The 17,841-nt window shown below is 39.6% G+C and overlaps 1 protein-coding gene across 1 annotated transcript in view; it reads right to left on the bottom strand.

Annotated features, from left to right (window-relative positions):
- The window catches only part of hiw (highwire), a 1,788,684-nt gene that overhangs the window by 164,212 nt on the left and 1,606,631 nt on the right, over nucleotides 1–17,841 (bottom strand). The window contains 1 exon segment of the mRNA XM_067112237.1: nucleotides 8,933–9,078. Within this exon segment, the coding sequence (XP_066968338.1) occupies nucleotides 8,933–9,078 (146 nt within the window).

Raw genomic sequence — 17,841 nt, 5'->3', positions numbered from 1 at the left:
TACTGTGTCCGGTTAGGGTGCTGCGATTATACCTCAAGAGAACTCAACATCTCAGGCCTGAGTGGTGTCCATGCCTCTTCATTACTAAAACTTAGGAAGATATTAAACTTTGAAATATGTTTACATTCTCAAGTTAACTAAAAAATCATAGATTACACTCTTTTCACTGTATTTTTGAATTATGCAGTATTATACAGAATTACTTTGGATGTTAGAAAGGTAAAAAGATGATAAAATTTAGGTTCATGCAGCATTCAAAATTTATTATTTTCCCATGCTTTGAAAATTATGTACTTGGAGAGAATCTTGCATAAGCAGTGTCTGACATTCAAAGTTCATAAAATTCACAAGACACACTGCCATCTATTGATAAAAATGCATACTAAACATTTCCTATGGGGAAAGGAAGTATAGAAAACTGGAATTCATCACAGAATGAGTAAATTCAGGAAGATGTAAATAAGTAGGAATAATTTACAAGCATGAATGACTATTCCCATGATTATAAAAAGAGTACATGGTAGTTAATCACAGGAATACCGGGGATAATCAGGGAAGGGGTTACGGGCACAAGCTGCAAAAAAAAAAAAAAAAAAAAAAAAAAAAAAAAACAGAAATAACACAATATAGAGTCCAAGGAACCCAAACAGCATACGTAAACAAAGTGCCAGCCTCAGAGCACTGCTTGGTGACGACTTATTCTTAGGCTATGCTCAACAAATTAGTTCCCTTGTGAAGTTCATATTTACAATGCAAACATCAAAAGTTGAAATAAGAATTATTTGATCATTTACGAGGACCGCATCATAACCATAAAACGTAGTGAGTCAAGACCATTGTAACCCGAGGATTACATGTAGCCAGTTCAGAGATTTGCCCAGACTCCCCCAAGGGGCGTCATTTCAGATTTTTGATGGGGGGGTGGTGAAGGCAGTTTGGCAAGCGAAGCAAGCCTAATCACCTGGGGGTTTTTTGATTTTGAGCTATTTTATGTGCTTTTTGAAGCACATAAAATAGATAGATAGATAGACAGATATAACTTAATATGATGACACATTTGAATTTCGGTAGGAATAATGGAAAACCAGCTTCTGTTACTTCTTGGGGCTTGGTGGGGTGAGGGTGGCAAGTTGAGGCTGGGGGGGGGGGGGCAACTTGAGTCTTGGGGGTAGTTCCCCCCAGCCCTGCCTAAATGATGCCCCTGACTCCCCCCAACACCTATGGGTAAGTCTTCAATGGACAGAACAAAGGTTTATATTTGTTTTGGAGCAATTAGCAAATTTTCAAAGTAATTTTAATTTTTCCTAACATACAAACCTGGAGTTCTTTACATTCATGTCCCACCTAAGCCACCCCTCATTCTCGTACCTGGGCCAGTAGGGGAAAAGTGGAGTGCAGTATGATGGGTGGGTGGAACTTTCCCTTACCTGTTGGTGGTTAACGACCATGTCTGAAAGTTAAATGGCCGTTCCACCTCGCATTCGAAAGCTAAATCCATACATACAGAACTTCAGATTTCTATGTCAGGAAAAATAAAAATTACTTTAAAAATTGCTATATTATTAATTCTGGTACTGGTCATCAAACATTAGTCATAATGCTTTCTTTCCAGTCACTTCAGCTGCTTTTGCCTCATAAAACTAGTTGGTCTTGATGAAGTACGAACACTCAGGACTCAAGTCATCATCTGCCAACTGTATTCAAGAGATAGATCTAACAAATGCTTTCCATCTATATTTGTTTATGAAGACAAATGCTTATTTTATTTTTTCCTTAAAGGGATTATAAACAAGTGTAAACTTGAATAGTTATCAGTAATGTTAACCAATGTGACATCCAACTCAAAATTATACACACTTCTTCTTTGTTTAAGGTGCTTTTTCCCATTTTTTATATGGGGTAAGCAAGATGCCTTCTTTTGAAGGACTTGATTTGGCGTTGGGGTAGACCATAGCCTCGATCAGCTGCCCTGCCTGACATCGCTGAGACACCGGTAGTACATGTGTACATGTATTGTACCAGCTCCCTTTCTCCCAGCAGCGAGGAGAATTGAGCAGTTAGGTCAACAGTTCGAGACGTGTGAGGTGTCTGTTATGTTTTTAGAAGATGTTGCAGTGGCTTTGTTTGTGTGTGTATTAGTCTGTAACACCCATTTGCTTTCAGCAAACCTATCCGTTGATTACATACATAATCCCGGGGTGTCTACACAGATAGCAAAGTGTCCGCCTCTCTGACCAGTCGGCTGCGGATTTGAACCCACATCACAGACTTCTATGAAGTCCGAGGCTGCTGCTCTACTGACCTAGCCATCGAGGCTCTAATTCAAAATTATACACACTATTTCAGGAATATGTTTGATGGTGATCTGACAGCAGTTTCACTGTCCAATGTACAACACATTGTATTAGTAAACAACCCCTTCGAAAATAAAATGAAGTAATTTATGAGGGCCTGACGGATGGGCATTTTATGTTATTGCACAACACTTATCAGTGTACTTTCTGTAACCATGGTATTCATTATCAGTGTACAAAAACTTATTTTTAAGCCACTATGCAAGTACATGGATCCAAAGGATTGTTAACTGATAGTCAATTAACATACAGGAAACAGTTGGGTACCTGCGATGTTCTTTTAGATTTGACAAGCCACTTCCAAGAGAACCTTGACAAGGCTTTTGAGTGTACAGTAATTCAAATAGATTTTAGTGTTGTTTTCAATTTATTAAATTATAAGGCACTTATTTTTAAACTACAGAAATCTTGGAGTTGGTGGATATGTTTTCGGAATACAGTACTTCAAGATTTCCTTACATATAGGCAGCAGCAAGTTGCTGTTGGTGGGACCAAGACCTATCATGTCTGGAGTTCCACAAGGTTGCATTCTTGGTCTGCTCGTATTTTTTGTGTATACAAGTGATACTGTTGTTGGCCTGGAAAACAAGATTGCTCAGAATGCCGATAATGCAACACTTATGGGTGTAGTAAAGTCTCCACTTTTGCAAAATGAAGCCGCCCTCAGTCTCAAACATGACATGGAGCAAATTAGTGAATGGTGGAGTTGGAGGGGTATGAGGCTGAGCTCCAGTAAAATGAAAACACTATTGATTAGCAGATCTCACTCTGATTTTCCACCCCATCCTCCCCTTCAAGTGGACGGGACTCTTCTGAATGAGTATGGAGGTTTGACTATACTTGGTATAACTTTTGACTCATATCTTACTTTTGAGAATGCCACACAGAAGTTAGGTATTATATATGAGGCCTCATATATTTATAAATCATCACCTACTCTAGGTCATCTGTCCTTCCTTTACTAGAAAACTAGTCTTCGATGTAGATGTCTGCCAGATATTTATCTCCTTTAAATAGAGTGGTTTGTAATGGTAGGTTTCTGTTTTCTAACACTAACATTTATGACTTGGACAATCAACAGATGGTCTCGTTTATCAATTTTTCATACGTCTTATTTTAACAGAAAACTTTTGCTATCATAATTGATCCCTGATCCTCTTTTCCTGAAGACTATGATCATATCTCCTGAACAGCAGCACCAGTACAGTCAACCCCCGGTGTTCGCGGGGGATGCGTACCACAACTCCCCACCAATAGTTAAAATCCACAAATACTTGAAACCCCTCTAAAAATGCTAATAACTGCCTATTTTGATAGTTCAAGCACCAAAAAACCCATCTAAAAATGCTTATACCTGAGTATTTTAATAGTTTTATCACAAAAAGTGTATTTAGTCACGAAAATATGAAAATACAGTAATTAGTGAATATTTCTCTATGGAAAATACTGCGAATAGGTGAATTTTCTGCGAATAATGTGTACATGTGCCCCACAGAAAAATCCCGGAACAGGTGAAGCCACAAATCCGGAACTGTGAATAGGCAGGGGTTAACTGTATACTTTTAGAATTTTCAAAAAACTTGATGGAACTGCTGAGAATAACAGGGGACTTATGCTGCACTGTTGTCTTACCATACTTCATCAGAAGTTAATAAGAAAGGAGAATATTAAAGCTAAAGTCTAACCATGACAGAGGTGACAAAAGCACCTTCTTCAAACATGGAAAACTAAAAGAATCAAGGAAAACTAGTGGAGAGAGATTTCCAAAACTTATATGTAAAGTATTTTCTTGTTATATAACTTAAATAGATTCCATCAAGGCCAATCATTAAGGGAAAATCAAACAGCAAACACTTTCTCATGAAGGAAATAGAATTAAATGTTCCAAGTGATCCTCATCCCACCCATACTATGACTAATGTCTTTCCGGCTAAATGCAACTGAATATATTCTAAATCACTTACAATATCACATTAAATATAAACCAAGCAGACAATATGATTCTATTCCAAGTAATTGCAACCCACCCCAAAAATGACCCTGTAGTAAATCTACCAACTTTTGAGCTACATATTATGATATGTAGCACCTTCTAAATTCACTTTGAATATAAAACACACCATGAATATGCCAAAAGTTGATTAGTGGGTTGGTAATCACTATAGTCAGTGTAGTCAGTCATTAACATAACTCCTTGCCACTGCTTGCTCCCCATAGTGTGTGACTCAGTTGGAGTTTATCATCATCATCATACTGAGAACCCAACTCCAATGATAAAAACTGGAGGAAGACTGTCAAGGCTAGTGACTGATTTAAAATGAGTGGACCGTGGTAGAGAGGCTGCTTATCTGGAGGATGATTGTCATGTAGAAGATGGCCTTGGCGATGATGGTTGAGGAGATGCTCCTATACCACACTTCATATGACATGGGAAGTTGGGATGAGCGCTGGAGGAGGAAGTTGACGACGAATAATGCCCTGCAGGGAGGGTCAGAAAGCCAAAAATTCCTTTTTTTTTTTTTGGTTATTTAGTTTAATGGCTTCAAGGATGCTATCATACCACTAGTACAAGTGTTGAAATCAGTTTCCTTCATAAAGTAAATGGCATCATCAGACCACACAACAATGTTTCAAAGGTTCCTCATGTCTAAATACCTTATGCTGATTTGAATTTAGGAGCTTCTTCCTCTTCTTCCCTGGTTGCTATGCTCTGCTGAAGGCTTCTGCTCAAGCTTGATTAGCTCCTTGCTGGGAAGGGGTTTGCTACAATTCTCAAGCATCTTGGTACCATACTGTATCTCAATATAGTCAAACTTGACTCATGCAACATCCTTGTGAATGGTGTACACAGAAGGGAAGCACTTGAAATCATGAACTCAGTCAAAGTAAGTCTTCCAATGGATGGTAACCAATGACAAAAGCATAAACGACTGAGTGAATTACAAACTTTATACTGAAGTTCCTCGAATACTTCCTGATCATCCTATGAGAAACTACACCACACTCTTTGACATATACTACTAATAGTGAACCTCCAACAGTGATCCTTGATTCATGGGCTGAATCTGAGAGGTACAGTTGGGAAGCATTGGTTTTCCAATGCCTTCATGCAACTCACAGCATTGTCTAAGAGGAGAAAACTGTCGTGATGTTATGCCATCTGGTGCACAGCTCAAAGGCTCTAGATCAGTGGTTCTCAACCTGGGGGGCACGCCCCCCTAGGGGGGCGTCAGCAATTTCCAGGGGAGGCGCGAGGCCTAGGGAAAATTAAAAAATTCTAGAATTATATTCGTTATTTTCTTAACAAGAGTGGGGAACTAATATTCAGAAGTTTGTAAAAAATATGCAAACGTATTGCCTTATAACGTTAGTTTCCTATAGTCTACCACTCTAGTTAGACTCGCTAGGTTTACCATATTTTGTAATTATTTACCTTCTTCCCTGTCCTCGAAACTCCTTCATTTTCCTTTAAATCTGGGAGGGAATTTTACTCATAGATGCAAGGGGGCGTGGAGGAAGGACCAGCACTTAGAGGGGCGTGGTAATAAAAAGGTTGAGAACCACTGCTCTAGATGGTATCTGCTGTCATTCAATCCTATGAGCTGGATTTCCAGACAACCTTAAGCTGTCTTCTTAGTGAATTTCTTTATTGTCCAGAATTCTGTGAGTGGTATTCCAGGAGAGGCATCAAAATAACATCCTTCAGTGCTGGATAATGTTTCAAATTTGTTAAAACTCGTAAAGTTATCAAGACTGGATGTAGAAGTATTTTAAAGATTTGCTGTACATATTGCACCCAACAAATGGTGTCAATATAAAACTAGCTACAAACGGTTTCAAATTTGTGGATTAATTTTATTTTTCAAGTAAGCAACCCCAGGATTATACAACAAGCTCTCACTTCATATTAAGAGGACAGAAAATGTCTAGTCTTTCATACAAGAATAAAGGACTACTTCCTGAGTGTTTTGGTTGTGTAGTTTTGACAGTCAATATGGAGTAGGCAATGTGATTCTTCAATCTGTGCATACTGGTCCTAGAGGGCACCTTTGGTGGAGAACAGATAGAGGGGATGCCTATTGTATGTAAGGGTCATACAGTCTTTGGTAGCCTTAAATCCGGGAGACAATCCTCTATTCTTAAATAATAAAAATCCTGCTGAACACCTTAAGAAGAGGTCTGTCCTGTCCTTGTTCAAAACTTGCTTCTTTTGTAGTTACCATCGTGAGTCTCTTGCTTTGGGCTCACCGTAAGCAACTTCACAGCCTTCTTGTCAGCAAAAGCAGTTTTCCAGTCTCATTAATTAGTCAATATCAGTTTGCTACTTTAAGCACACACTATCCATAATGTTGTGGTAGGTTTCCTAAAATACAGTGGTTTGTGTTTTAGAAATAGTATGTTTTTTTCCTTCATGCTTAGTTTTTTTGTTTATTTGCTTAGGTGATTTTTTTGTGATAGCTGTGGTGAGTTTTGCAATATAAAAGTTTTTTTTTCTGTTCTTGTCTTGTCAGGGGTGAACGAGTGAAAAGTCACTCGACCAACTTTTCCCCCCTCCCAAAGTTTGGCTTTTGGGCAAACTTGCCTTTTGAAGTTTGCTTCTGAAGTTTGCCCTCTGGTCTGTGGACTAGTGAAGACCATTTGGTGCTGTGGGGTTTGGAAGGCTTCTGTGTGTTGGTTTGCAATTGAGAGAAGTATTATTAAGGACACTCTGAAGGTAAACTGAAGTTAGTACTTTAATTACATTTTCTCTATAGATTGACTGTATATTTTCTGTCCCTGGTGTTGTAAAGGGCAAGAAAATACTGTGTATATACACACACAATATATATATATATATATATATATATATATATATATATATATATATATATATATATATATATATATATAATGTGTGTGGGTGTATACACAGTATTTTCTTGCCCTTTACAACACCAGGGACAGAAAATATACAGTCAATCTATAGAGAAAAATGTAATTAAAGTACTAACTTCAGTTTACCTTCAGAGTGTCCTTAATATTGCTTCTCTCAATTGCAAACCAACACACAGAAGCCTTCCAAACCCCACAGCACCAAATGGTCTTCACTAGTCCACAGACCAGAGGGCAAACTTCAGAAGCAAACTTCAAAAGGCAAGTTTGCCCAAAAGCCAAGTTTGCCCAAAAGCCAAACTTTGGGAGGGGGATAAGTTGGTCCTTTTATATTGCAAAACTCACCACAGCTATCACAAAAAATCACCTAAGCAAATAAACAAAAAACCTAAGCATGAAGGAAAAATACATACTATTTCTAAAACACAAACCACTGTATTTTAGGAAACCTACCACAACATTATGGATAGTGTGTGCTCAAAGTAGCAAACTGATATTGACTAATTAATGAGACTGGAAAACTGCTTGTGCTGACAAGAAGGCTGTGAAGTTGTTTACGGTGAGCCCAAAGCAAGAGACTCACGATGGTAACTACAAAAAGAAGCAAGTTTTGAACAAGGACAGGACAGACCTCTTCTTATATAGTGTTTTTTTGTAGTTTGATTACATAGTTTAAGGTAATTGATGTGTACCTCAGAGTGTGTGTGTGTGTGTGTGTGTGTGTGTGTGTGTGTGGGCTGGAAGTGGCAGTTTTCATTGGTAGAATTTTATTACTTGTATCTTGTATTTCTTTATATATGTGTACTGTTGGTTTTATTTATTTATTTATTTTTTTTGTCACCTAGTGCAGTGAAGAGGACAAAATTTCACCTGTTATGAAGGCTTGGGATTAGTTAGGTAATAAATTAGTTTCAAGAAATTGAGTTTTTTTTTTTTGTAAACCTATATTCCTACTTTGGGTCATCGACCACAGTTTCTCTTTCGGAAAGCCCGAACAACGTAACTTATAATACATATTCCTTCGTAACTTTGGCCTCTAATCTAAACCTTGAGACTGGCAATCAAAGCTAAGGCCTTTGTCATCAGCATCTGGTAGGATAAGCTGTCCCAATTTAGTTCATATTCTGTAGTCGAAGGAATGAAAGCCTCTAAACTTCCTGCATGAAGAGGTCGCATGTCTTGATCATTCTCTTACCATCGAGAGAGTTGCCTAATGAGGTCCTCTGGGAGCAAGAGCTCATGCCAGTATGAGGCTGGTGATCTAAATCAACTACACAGTGATTTATATCCATGCAAAACTGTGTATTTTTTCAAAATGCAATGAAATTTCTTATAGTATAATTGGTGTGCTGAATACAATCTCCTCTAGAAACCTTTCCTGACAAAAATTATAGGAATAAGTCATATTTCCAAAACCAATAATTAGGAAACTGTAGTTTCCTTTGTAATTTTAGGATAGATTTTTAACAATTTCAAAATTTTCTTTGTCTTATGGAACAGAGCGTATATAATTCACGAATTTATAAACTTGTGAGAAAAAATCTGACTTCGGGTGTTGATACTGCATCACATTTTCACATGGTATTATAAAGAGAATTCCAAAACAAACTGTATTAAACTATTGTCACTAAAATGTGAAAAAAACAATACCCTATTTCATTCATGAATGAGACTTTATAAATATTATACAAAGAGGTTTGCCTTACTTATGAATATCAAAGCTGTCATCTTCATCTTTAGTTGCAGCATGCAAAATTGCATAATCTTGTGCTGGTAAAGATTCAACTCCTAAAATAAGGGCTAGAGACTGCGGGGGAACATCAGCCAACATCCGCCGAAAGAGTGCAACAACCTGGAATAAGAGGCCCAAAAATATTAAACTAGGTGTCATAATCAAATTAAGTTTATTACCACAAAAACAAAGTAACCTTTCAATATATTTATAATAAGAGACATAAAGCCTCCACTTCATCACTCAGACATACAAGTATTTCTTATTCTTAACTATTTTATTTTCTCTTTTCCACACACACACATGCATTATATATATATAAATACACACACACACACACACATATATATATATATATATATATATATATATATATATATATATATATATATATATATATATATATATATATATACGAGGGTAAGTCAAAAGTTCCAGGAAAAATTCAATATACTCTTTTATTTAAGGAAATTCAAACATCATTTTTCTACATATCTACCATCTAACTCTATACACTTTTCAAGGCGCTGTTTCCACCTCTGCAACCCTTCTTTGTAGAAATTTGGGGCCTTTCTATTAAACCATGTTGAAACTGCATGTTTAGCAGCATCCAAAGATTCAAACCGACTCCTCTTAAGTGTTCCTTGAGTTTTGGGAACAGGAAAAATCTGAAGGAGCAAGATCAGGGCTATAAGGAGGATGTGGAAGAGTTTCCCACCTAAATTTCCGTAGGACTTCTCTTGCAACCATTGATGAATGTGCTGGAGCGTTATCATGATGGAACAAAATTCTGCGTGCAACTTTCCTCGACGTTTTTTAGCCAATGCAGTCTTCAGTTTTTAAAACACCTTTGTAGTAGTTCCGGTGATTGTTTTTTGTCCTTCAAGGAAATCAATCAAAATCACTCCTTTGGAGTCCCAAAACACTGTTGCCAGTAACCTTCTGGGCAGATCTTGCCACTTTGAACTTCACTGGTGCAGCTGAACCTCTTGGTAACCATTGCTTTGATTGAATTTTTACTTTTGGGTCATATTGATGGATCCAAGTTTCATCTCCAGTAACAATCCGGTCAAAAAACTCTAATTCATTTGATTCAATCTTCGTTAAAACTGCAAGAGAAAGTTCAGCTCTTTGATGCAGTTGGTCTTCGCGCAACGCTACCCAACGTGCTGAAAGTTTATAAACCAAGATTTTCATTTAAAATTGAAAATGCGGAACCATGGAGATCCCAGTTTCATTAGCTATCATATCGATAGTAATCCGACGATCTTCATCCACTAGATTCTGCACCAAAGCCACAATTCTTTCATTTTTTGCAGTCGATGGTCTTCCCTCTCTTGGGTTGTCTTTGAGGTCCTCCCGACCATCCTTAAATCGCTTTATCCAGTCATAAACAACTGATTTAGATGGAGAAGAATCTCCATAAACTTGTTGCAAAGCTTCAATAATTTTTCCTGGTTTCCAATCAAGCTTGGTCAGGAACTTGATGTTAGCTCTCATCTCAAAATTTTTATTTTCCATGGGTTCATTACTTTTCTGAAGCAGATGTTAACACCACGGTAGCAAGAGGATGACTGAGGTAACAAGTCTATATGATCACTACATCACAGATAATTGTTTACAAGTATTTGGGTTGTTTCATTCCTGTGTAAATACATCATTCAACAATTTTTCCTGGAACTTTTGACTATATATATATATATATATATATATATATATATATATATATATATATATATATATATATATATATATATATATATATATATATATATATATATACATATATATTTTATATATATATATATATATATATATATATATATATATATATATATATATATATGTGTGTACATACATATATATACATAAGTATATAAGTATACATATACACATAGATGCACATATATATATATATATATATATATATATATATATATATATATATATATATATATATATATATATATATATATACATAAGTATATATGCATACATATATATACATATATATACATTTATGTACATATATACACATATGTACATATACATACATACATATATATATTTTATATACATATATATATATATATATATATATATATATATATATATATATATATATATACTGTACATATATATATAAATATAAATATATACATATACATGTAAGGACGGGATTGAGTGACATACTGGCTGGGCGTTGACTGATTTATTGGTAGTTCCTTACTGAATGAATGTACAGAATCTTCGAAGATGTTATTGGCCCGTGCAGGCGGAAAAGTAGCGTCTACACACAGACAGAACAAAACAGAGGTAATGTTTCGGGCATCTGTGTTTGTCTGCAGACAAACAGACGGCGATTATGAGAGAGACAATAAACGTACAGTGATAAAACATATATCTGTGGAAAGGCCAGGAATTTCTACATATGGTCAATTGCATGAGATTCGAGACAGATTAATGAATACAATGCAGTAGCATAATATATGTGAAATGGCGAGACGTTTGGCGTCTTCACAAACAGAAACATACATACAGTTTGATACTGAAGATTCGGTGGAACATTATGAGCACATGATTAGAATGCTTGCATGGCAATGCAAGTAGTGGTGATTGTACATAAATCAAGACAACAATGATTAGGATGAAACAGACGGAAATATTGTAAGGTAGAAGTTGCATTCTGCGGGTGAGAAAAATGGAATGCTCTTGTTTCTGTCTTGTCCTCTCCAATGGATGACAAACACACGAACACACACGTGTGTTTGGAAGAGACGGCGTCGGTGCGATGGTCTCCTACATACATACATATACATATACATATGCATATGCATATATATATATATATATATATATATATATATATATATATATATATATATATATATATATATATATATATATATATATATATATATATATATTATATAAATAACAACAAAAGAGTTCCGTGGATCTCTGAGACGAATAATAAATATTAAAAACTAGGGCTTGAATGAAGATCATCTTCATTAGTTGTGACTAGCTTCGGAGATTTACATTCCTCCGTCATCTGGCAATCTATAATGGAATATATGTTACATCTAAAATCAATGAAGTTATAAAGGAAAAAAAATACATACTACCAGATATAATAACCTAAACACGCAGCAAATCTTAAAATATGGAGATGCAAATGGAAAATGTTTGTTGTCAAAAAGCATAGAAATTAAAATTCTAAAAACACAGCAATTCAACAGATCTTTCATTATTACAAAGAGAGGGTTTGTCTCTTAGGGTATATACAGACTCAACCACTCCGAGCTCCAAGTAAGGACTGAAAAAGAATCTAAATTTATAGGATGGTCATATTCTTCAGAGCGTTGACGAATGGCGCCAAGTGATGGTTTGCTTATTGGCCTATTCTTCCTAACAGATCTTCCGATGTGTTCGAAGATGCGAACCCTGAACTGCCATTTTGATTTTCAGAGCGAGGGGGGAGGGGGGATATAACCTAACTGTCAATTAACTTGACATATTGACCACAAAGGGTAGAAAATGTTGTCCACGCCATGGTCAAATATGTTGCCCACTTGATGATCAAATAAATACCATTACGAAGGATACAGAAATCTCTCTCTCTCTCTCTCTCTCTCCTTTCAACTACCACGAATTTCCATCTTTTAATACAGAAATCTCTCTCTCTCTCTCTCTCTCTCTCTCTCTCTCTCTCTCTCTCTCTCTCTCTCTCTTTTAATATTATTATAAGCAACCAGAAGTCGTGCACAATGCGCCTCCTCCCCCACCAAATTTACCCTTTGTTTATTGAGAACCACATGGCCGGTCGTATTTGACTAGAAATCAGAGCCCGTTATCAACATTCCGATTTGTCCCTTTTTTTTACCTGGAACAGATATTGAGATGACACAGATAAAAGGGGCCAGGAGGAGATTTAATGCCACTACCTAAAAGAGCTTAGCCCAACTAAGCTTCTTAAGACGGCCATCCTAAAGGCAAATTAAGCTGCCTAAATTGTCTTACCTCTGCAGGGAACTGGGGAACACCTGGCGGATGACCCACCACGGCCCGACGCAGCCAGAGCCCTTATAAGGGCAAGACAGCAGTAGAAGGAGTTAGTGAGTTAGTCTTGTGAGGAGTTGTAAGGGACAGCCATACACGCGGGCGGGTGATGCAGCTTGCTGAGAGAACATTCATCTCCCCTGTCTGACTCCAGACTCCAGTTATCCTTGAGGGACAGCCTGTATCGTCGTTGACCCTCGTCCTTCTTCGTCAGAGACCAGCTTCCCCTACGGTAAAGTGCAAGTGAAGACTTTTCGGTCACGATAGTTTGCCCTTTAGAAAGCTTGGAGTACCAGCATTTCACTTCTGTCCTTGCGCCAGTTCACCCAGTGCCATTTCCAATGTCCTGTGTTCGAGTGTAAAGTGGTCATTCATTCCTTGAGTCTTTTGGCACCCTCAGTGCAAACTCCAGACTGATTCTGTGTTAAATTGTTCCTTTACTGGCGTTTAATGTGTAAATCTCTCTTGCAGAGGGACCCATTCGCAGTGGACTCATCTCGGCCTGTGCCTTGCCTTTAATCAAGACTTCAGTAGAACGATCTTCAGGCGTTGCAAGCCCTTTATCAATTTACTTATCTATTTTCCCTTCAAATGCTTGCTTTGTAAATATAACTTTTTAATTTATCCCACGATTTACATAACATTTCCTTATGAAGTAGAGCCTTCAGCTCCTAAATTCTCCCCTTTTCCTCATTTTTTTTACGATTTCCCTTTACGCAAGTCAGAACTCCAAGGCAAATTAAATAAAGTTTCGTTGCCGGCCTGTAAAGTACCATAAACCCAGGGAAATAAGTAAAAATGGCGGCCTGGCCATAGATCTCGTTTGCAGTTGCATTTTCCCCGCTATTGTTGCATCACTGCATTTGCAACTCGCCAGACCAGCTATTAGCAAAGCTAAGCTGGGTGTGAGACAAATTCCGAACCTGTTATCAAGAGCACAGACCAAGACAGTTCCACGTAAGTAATGTGCTTATCTTAGCAAAATAGTTTTTTTTACAATCGTGACTGTTCCTAGGAATTAGAAATAGGGACACATGTATTCACTGAGAGAAGAGAACCGCTGTATTAGATTCATTAATGCATGCCTTTCAGGATAGGTAGTTGGGAAATAACCAGTGCTAACCATTCTTTGCTTCAAGGAATAGTGCGAAATTCCTCTGTGTTAAAATCTTTGCCATATTTTTTGCTTCGAGGAATAGTACGAAATTCCTCTGTGATAAAATTTTATTTCACATTTCGGATTAGCAAATTATTTAGGCGCGAATAAATTCCCACGTGGGACAAGACGAGATCAGCTTGCATTGCTGAAATTCTTCTCTCAGTGTAGTTAAAACTCGAATTAGGTGTTAGGAAAGCGAAATTTGAACTCCGCTTCTAGGGAAAATTACTAGGTCGTTTTTACTGTTATCCTCTCAGACGACCGAGAAATTCCCTGGAGTCCTAGACGGTCTATAAATAGATGGGTCCATTCACACAGAATCTAAAAATAACTCCAGTGATTGTCAGACAACCTTCACCCACCCCCCACGCATGTGTACCCTCTTTTTCTCTCAGCAAAATTTTCTTTTTGGGTTTTTCCCATTAGTAATTTCTAAGTCCTAAGGGACGAATCGTATTTCCAAGTCCTACGGGCAAACCAAATAAAATTCTACGTCGCAAGAGGCGAGAATTTCTCAACCAAATTCCAAGTCCTAAGAGACTCCTAATAAAATTCTACGTTGCACGAGGCGAGAATTTCTCAACCAAATTCCAAGTCCTAAGAGACTCCTAATAAAATTCTACGTTGCACGAGGCCAGAATTTCTCAACCAAATTCCAAGTCCTAAGAGACTCCTAATAAAATTCTACGTCGCAAGAGGCGAGAATTTCTAATTCCTGCGGGAAACCCAAAATCAAGTCCTTTTGAGACATTATATTAGTGTATTTCACACTTACGGGACTGATCATTCTAGTTCGTTAGAACAACTCCTTAATTTCACGCTACAGCCAGCCAAGTCCGATCGTGACATAAAATCCAGCTAAGTCTTCCGAGACGCATATTAAAATTCGTTCGCCACGAACAACCACGTCTTACTCAGACATATTACATTTTAACAAAGTCTCCTCAGACTTACTGATCAACTGTCTTATTCAGACAGAGCCATTCTCCTGCAGTCTTAACAATTGAGTGTTTCAGATTCCTGCAATTGAGACTTTTCAGACATATTTGATTCGCTAGGGAGTCCAGTCCATATAACCCTTATTTCAAGATGGCTAATACCAGAGCCCAACAAAATGAGGACTTCAAATTCTACATGTCCGCTGGAAAGGACATGGGACTATCAGGGCAAGCTCTGAGAGACTAGGTTCAAGAGCGAGTGGACGATGCCAAGGTGGAGAGAGAGAAAGACAGGGCGGAGAGAGAGAGAGAGAGAAAGAATTGCCCAAGAGGCAGAGAAAGAGAAAGAACGTGAAGAGAGAGAGAGAGAGAGAGAGAGAGAGAGAGAGAGAGAGAGAGAGAGAGAGAGAGAGAGAGAGAGAGAGAGAGAAAGAATTGCCCAAGAGAGACAAGAAGAGTTAGAACGTCAAGAACGAGAGAGAAAGAATTGCCCAAGAGAGAAAAGAGGATCTAGAACGGGAGGAGCGAGAGCAACAGCGCGCCCATGACCTCCAGATGTTAGAACGACAGAACGCCACTCCCCCTCCTGCGGTGGGAATGAGTGCCCTCAGCCAAGCTCACTCGTTCATGCCAAAATGGACAGAGTCTGAACCTGAAGTATGGTTTGAAAGGGCCGAACGAGTCCTGGAGTGCTGCGACCTCTCCCCCGCGGAACTCTCCCTTGTTCTCACTAAATTCTTGGGAGGAAAGGCACTCATTGCCTACCACGCCCTTTCGGCAGAAGATAGGGGAAACTGGGAAGCCGTACGCCAAGCGGCTACAAAGGCGTACGAGATTAACCCGGAGCAGTGGAGGAGACGTTGGAGACAGCAGCCAAGAGAAGCAGGCCAGACTTGGTCTGATTGGGTGTACCATTCGGAGCGGGCGTTAGCAAAATGGCTCGAGTCCGAAGGAGCCACTAGCGCCGCCAAGGTACTCAAAAAATTTAAATTTGAGCATTTCCTGCGCTACGCCCCTCCTGCCCTCGCCACTCATGTAGTGGAAAAAGCCCCAGCAACACTCACCGAGTGGGAGACTCACCACCCTCAGGAAGGATCTATGGGGCGGAAGATAAATCCCCCGCCCCTCCTCGGAGGATCAAATTCCCACAAAAATGGAAACTCAGGCAAGCCCCTAACTTGCAATTATTGCAAGAAGAAGGGGGCATTCCTCTGAACAGTGCCGAAACAAGAAAACAGCACTCTCTCTCCCAGAAAACCATCCAATAATTCGCCTGCGCTCTCCACAGGGGCAGCGCGGAAAGACTTCAGCCACACCTTTTGCACGGCGTGCAAGGTTTATGGCCATTCTCCCGCATGGGGGAAATGCCTGAACAATCATAGATCCAATACTCCCACCGTCGCCTTGGCCGTCACACATTCCAAGTCATTGGCTCCTCCCGCCAAAGGCCCCATATATGTGGCCCTCCACGAGGCGGCCACCCCACGCGCCGAGTCACGGCATTCGAGGACTTGGGAGCGCAAATCTCCCTCATACGAAGGGACAGAGTTTCCTATGGAGCTATCATCAATATACGAAAATTCATCACGATCGAGGGAGTAAATCAATTTAAAATGATACTCTCTACGGTCCAATTGAGAGTCACAAGACCTCATCAGTCAAAACTTTGCGATCTCGCAGTAGCAAGCCATCTCCCCGGAGGCTATGACGTCATCCTGGGACAGGACTTTCAGTCCCCACAGAAATCACGACAATCTAGGGATCCACATTCCCAAACTCATTCCTCGGGCGCGAGTAATCCTCCCCCGCTTCTCCCTCAGTCAAGACTGACGCCCCCTGGGTACCAGGAGGACATGCAGTCCCTACCAGTGCCACCTGAGTACGATGTACAGTGGCCCCCCTCGATCAGTTCCCAATCCAATTCCAGTGCCCGGCCATGCCTCAGTGCCAGTGCCAGGGCCCCAATTGGATCTCCCTCCCGGAGATGCCAAATCCCTGCCAGTGCCACTCGCATGCACCGAGCAGTGCCAAGCTCCGTCCATCCTGACCGACGAGCACAAGAAACCTCTGATAGTGCCTGACTCTGCCCTAGTGCCAGCACCAGAGCACCATTCAAGGGATCCAACTCAGGACCCCCTCTCTTCTCCCAGCCTGGCACCGCTACCAGCGTCGGTAAGAGAGACTGTTCCTCTCGACCACAGCAGAAGCTCACCTGAAGGTGTGGCCTCGCAACCCGTGCCTGAGCTGGTCATTGATACCTGCGAGCCGCTCACGCCGCCCCCAACTGCCTCCTCTCTGCCTCAGTCCGTCGCCGACGCAATTGCAAGTCAGGATTCTGCCATATCTCACTTGGCCGATGAACTCCAAGAGCTGCGACGGATCATGGTAGAACCATCACGGAAAACTCCTGCGTCATCTGTCGCAGCAGCAGGCCCAGGTGGCACTCCATGCTGCCCTCCGGTCTCGGGCCCTTCGCTTCCCCGGCCAAGGGCGACTGTCCCAGTAGGAAAGGTTCGCGGCGGAATTACCACGGGCGTGGGAATTTCCAGGTAGTTTACAAGGAATTCTAAGGTTCCCTGGCACCTGTGCCACCATTTCATCTTTCGAAGGTCTTGGCACCTCTAATCCAGAAGGGGATGTCAGGCCCTCCACTATCTTCTTCCGTTCCTCAGGAACTTCTATCCCTTATCATTTTCTATTAATCTTTTTCTTAAATTATCCCAA

Source organism: Macrobrachium rosenbergii, chromosome 2 (assembly GCF_040412425.1).
Source record: "Macrobrachium rosenbergii isolate ZJJX-2024 chromosome 2, ASM4041242v1, whole genome shotgun sequence".
Taxonomy (NCBI): Eukaryota; Metazoa; Arthropoda; class Malacostraca; order Decapoda; family Palaemonidae; genus Macrobrachium; species Macrobrachium rosenbergii.
Note: the sequence above shows the minus strand (reverse complement) of the source record. Positions and strands in the feature narration are given on the sequence as shown.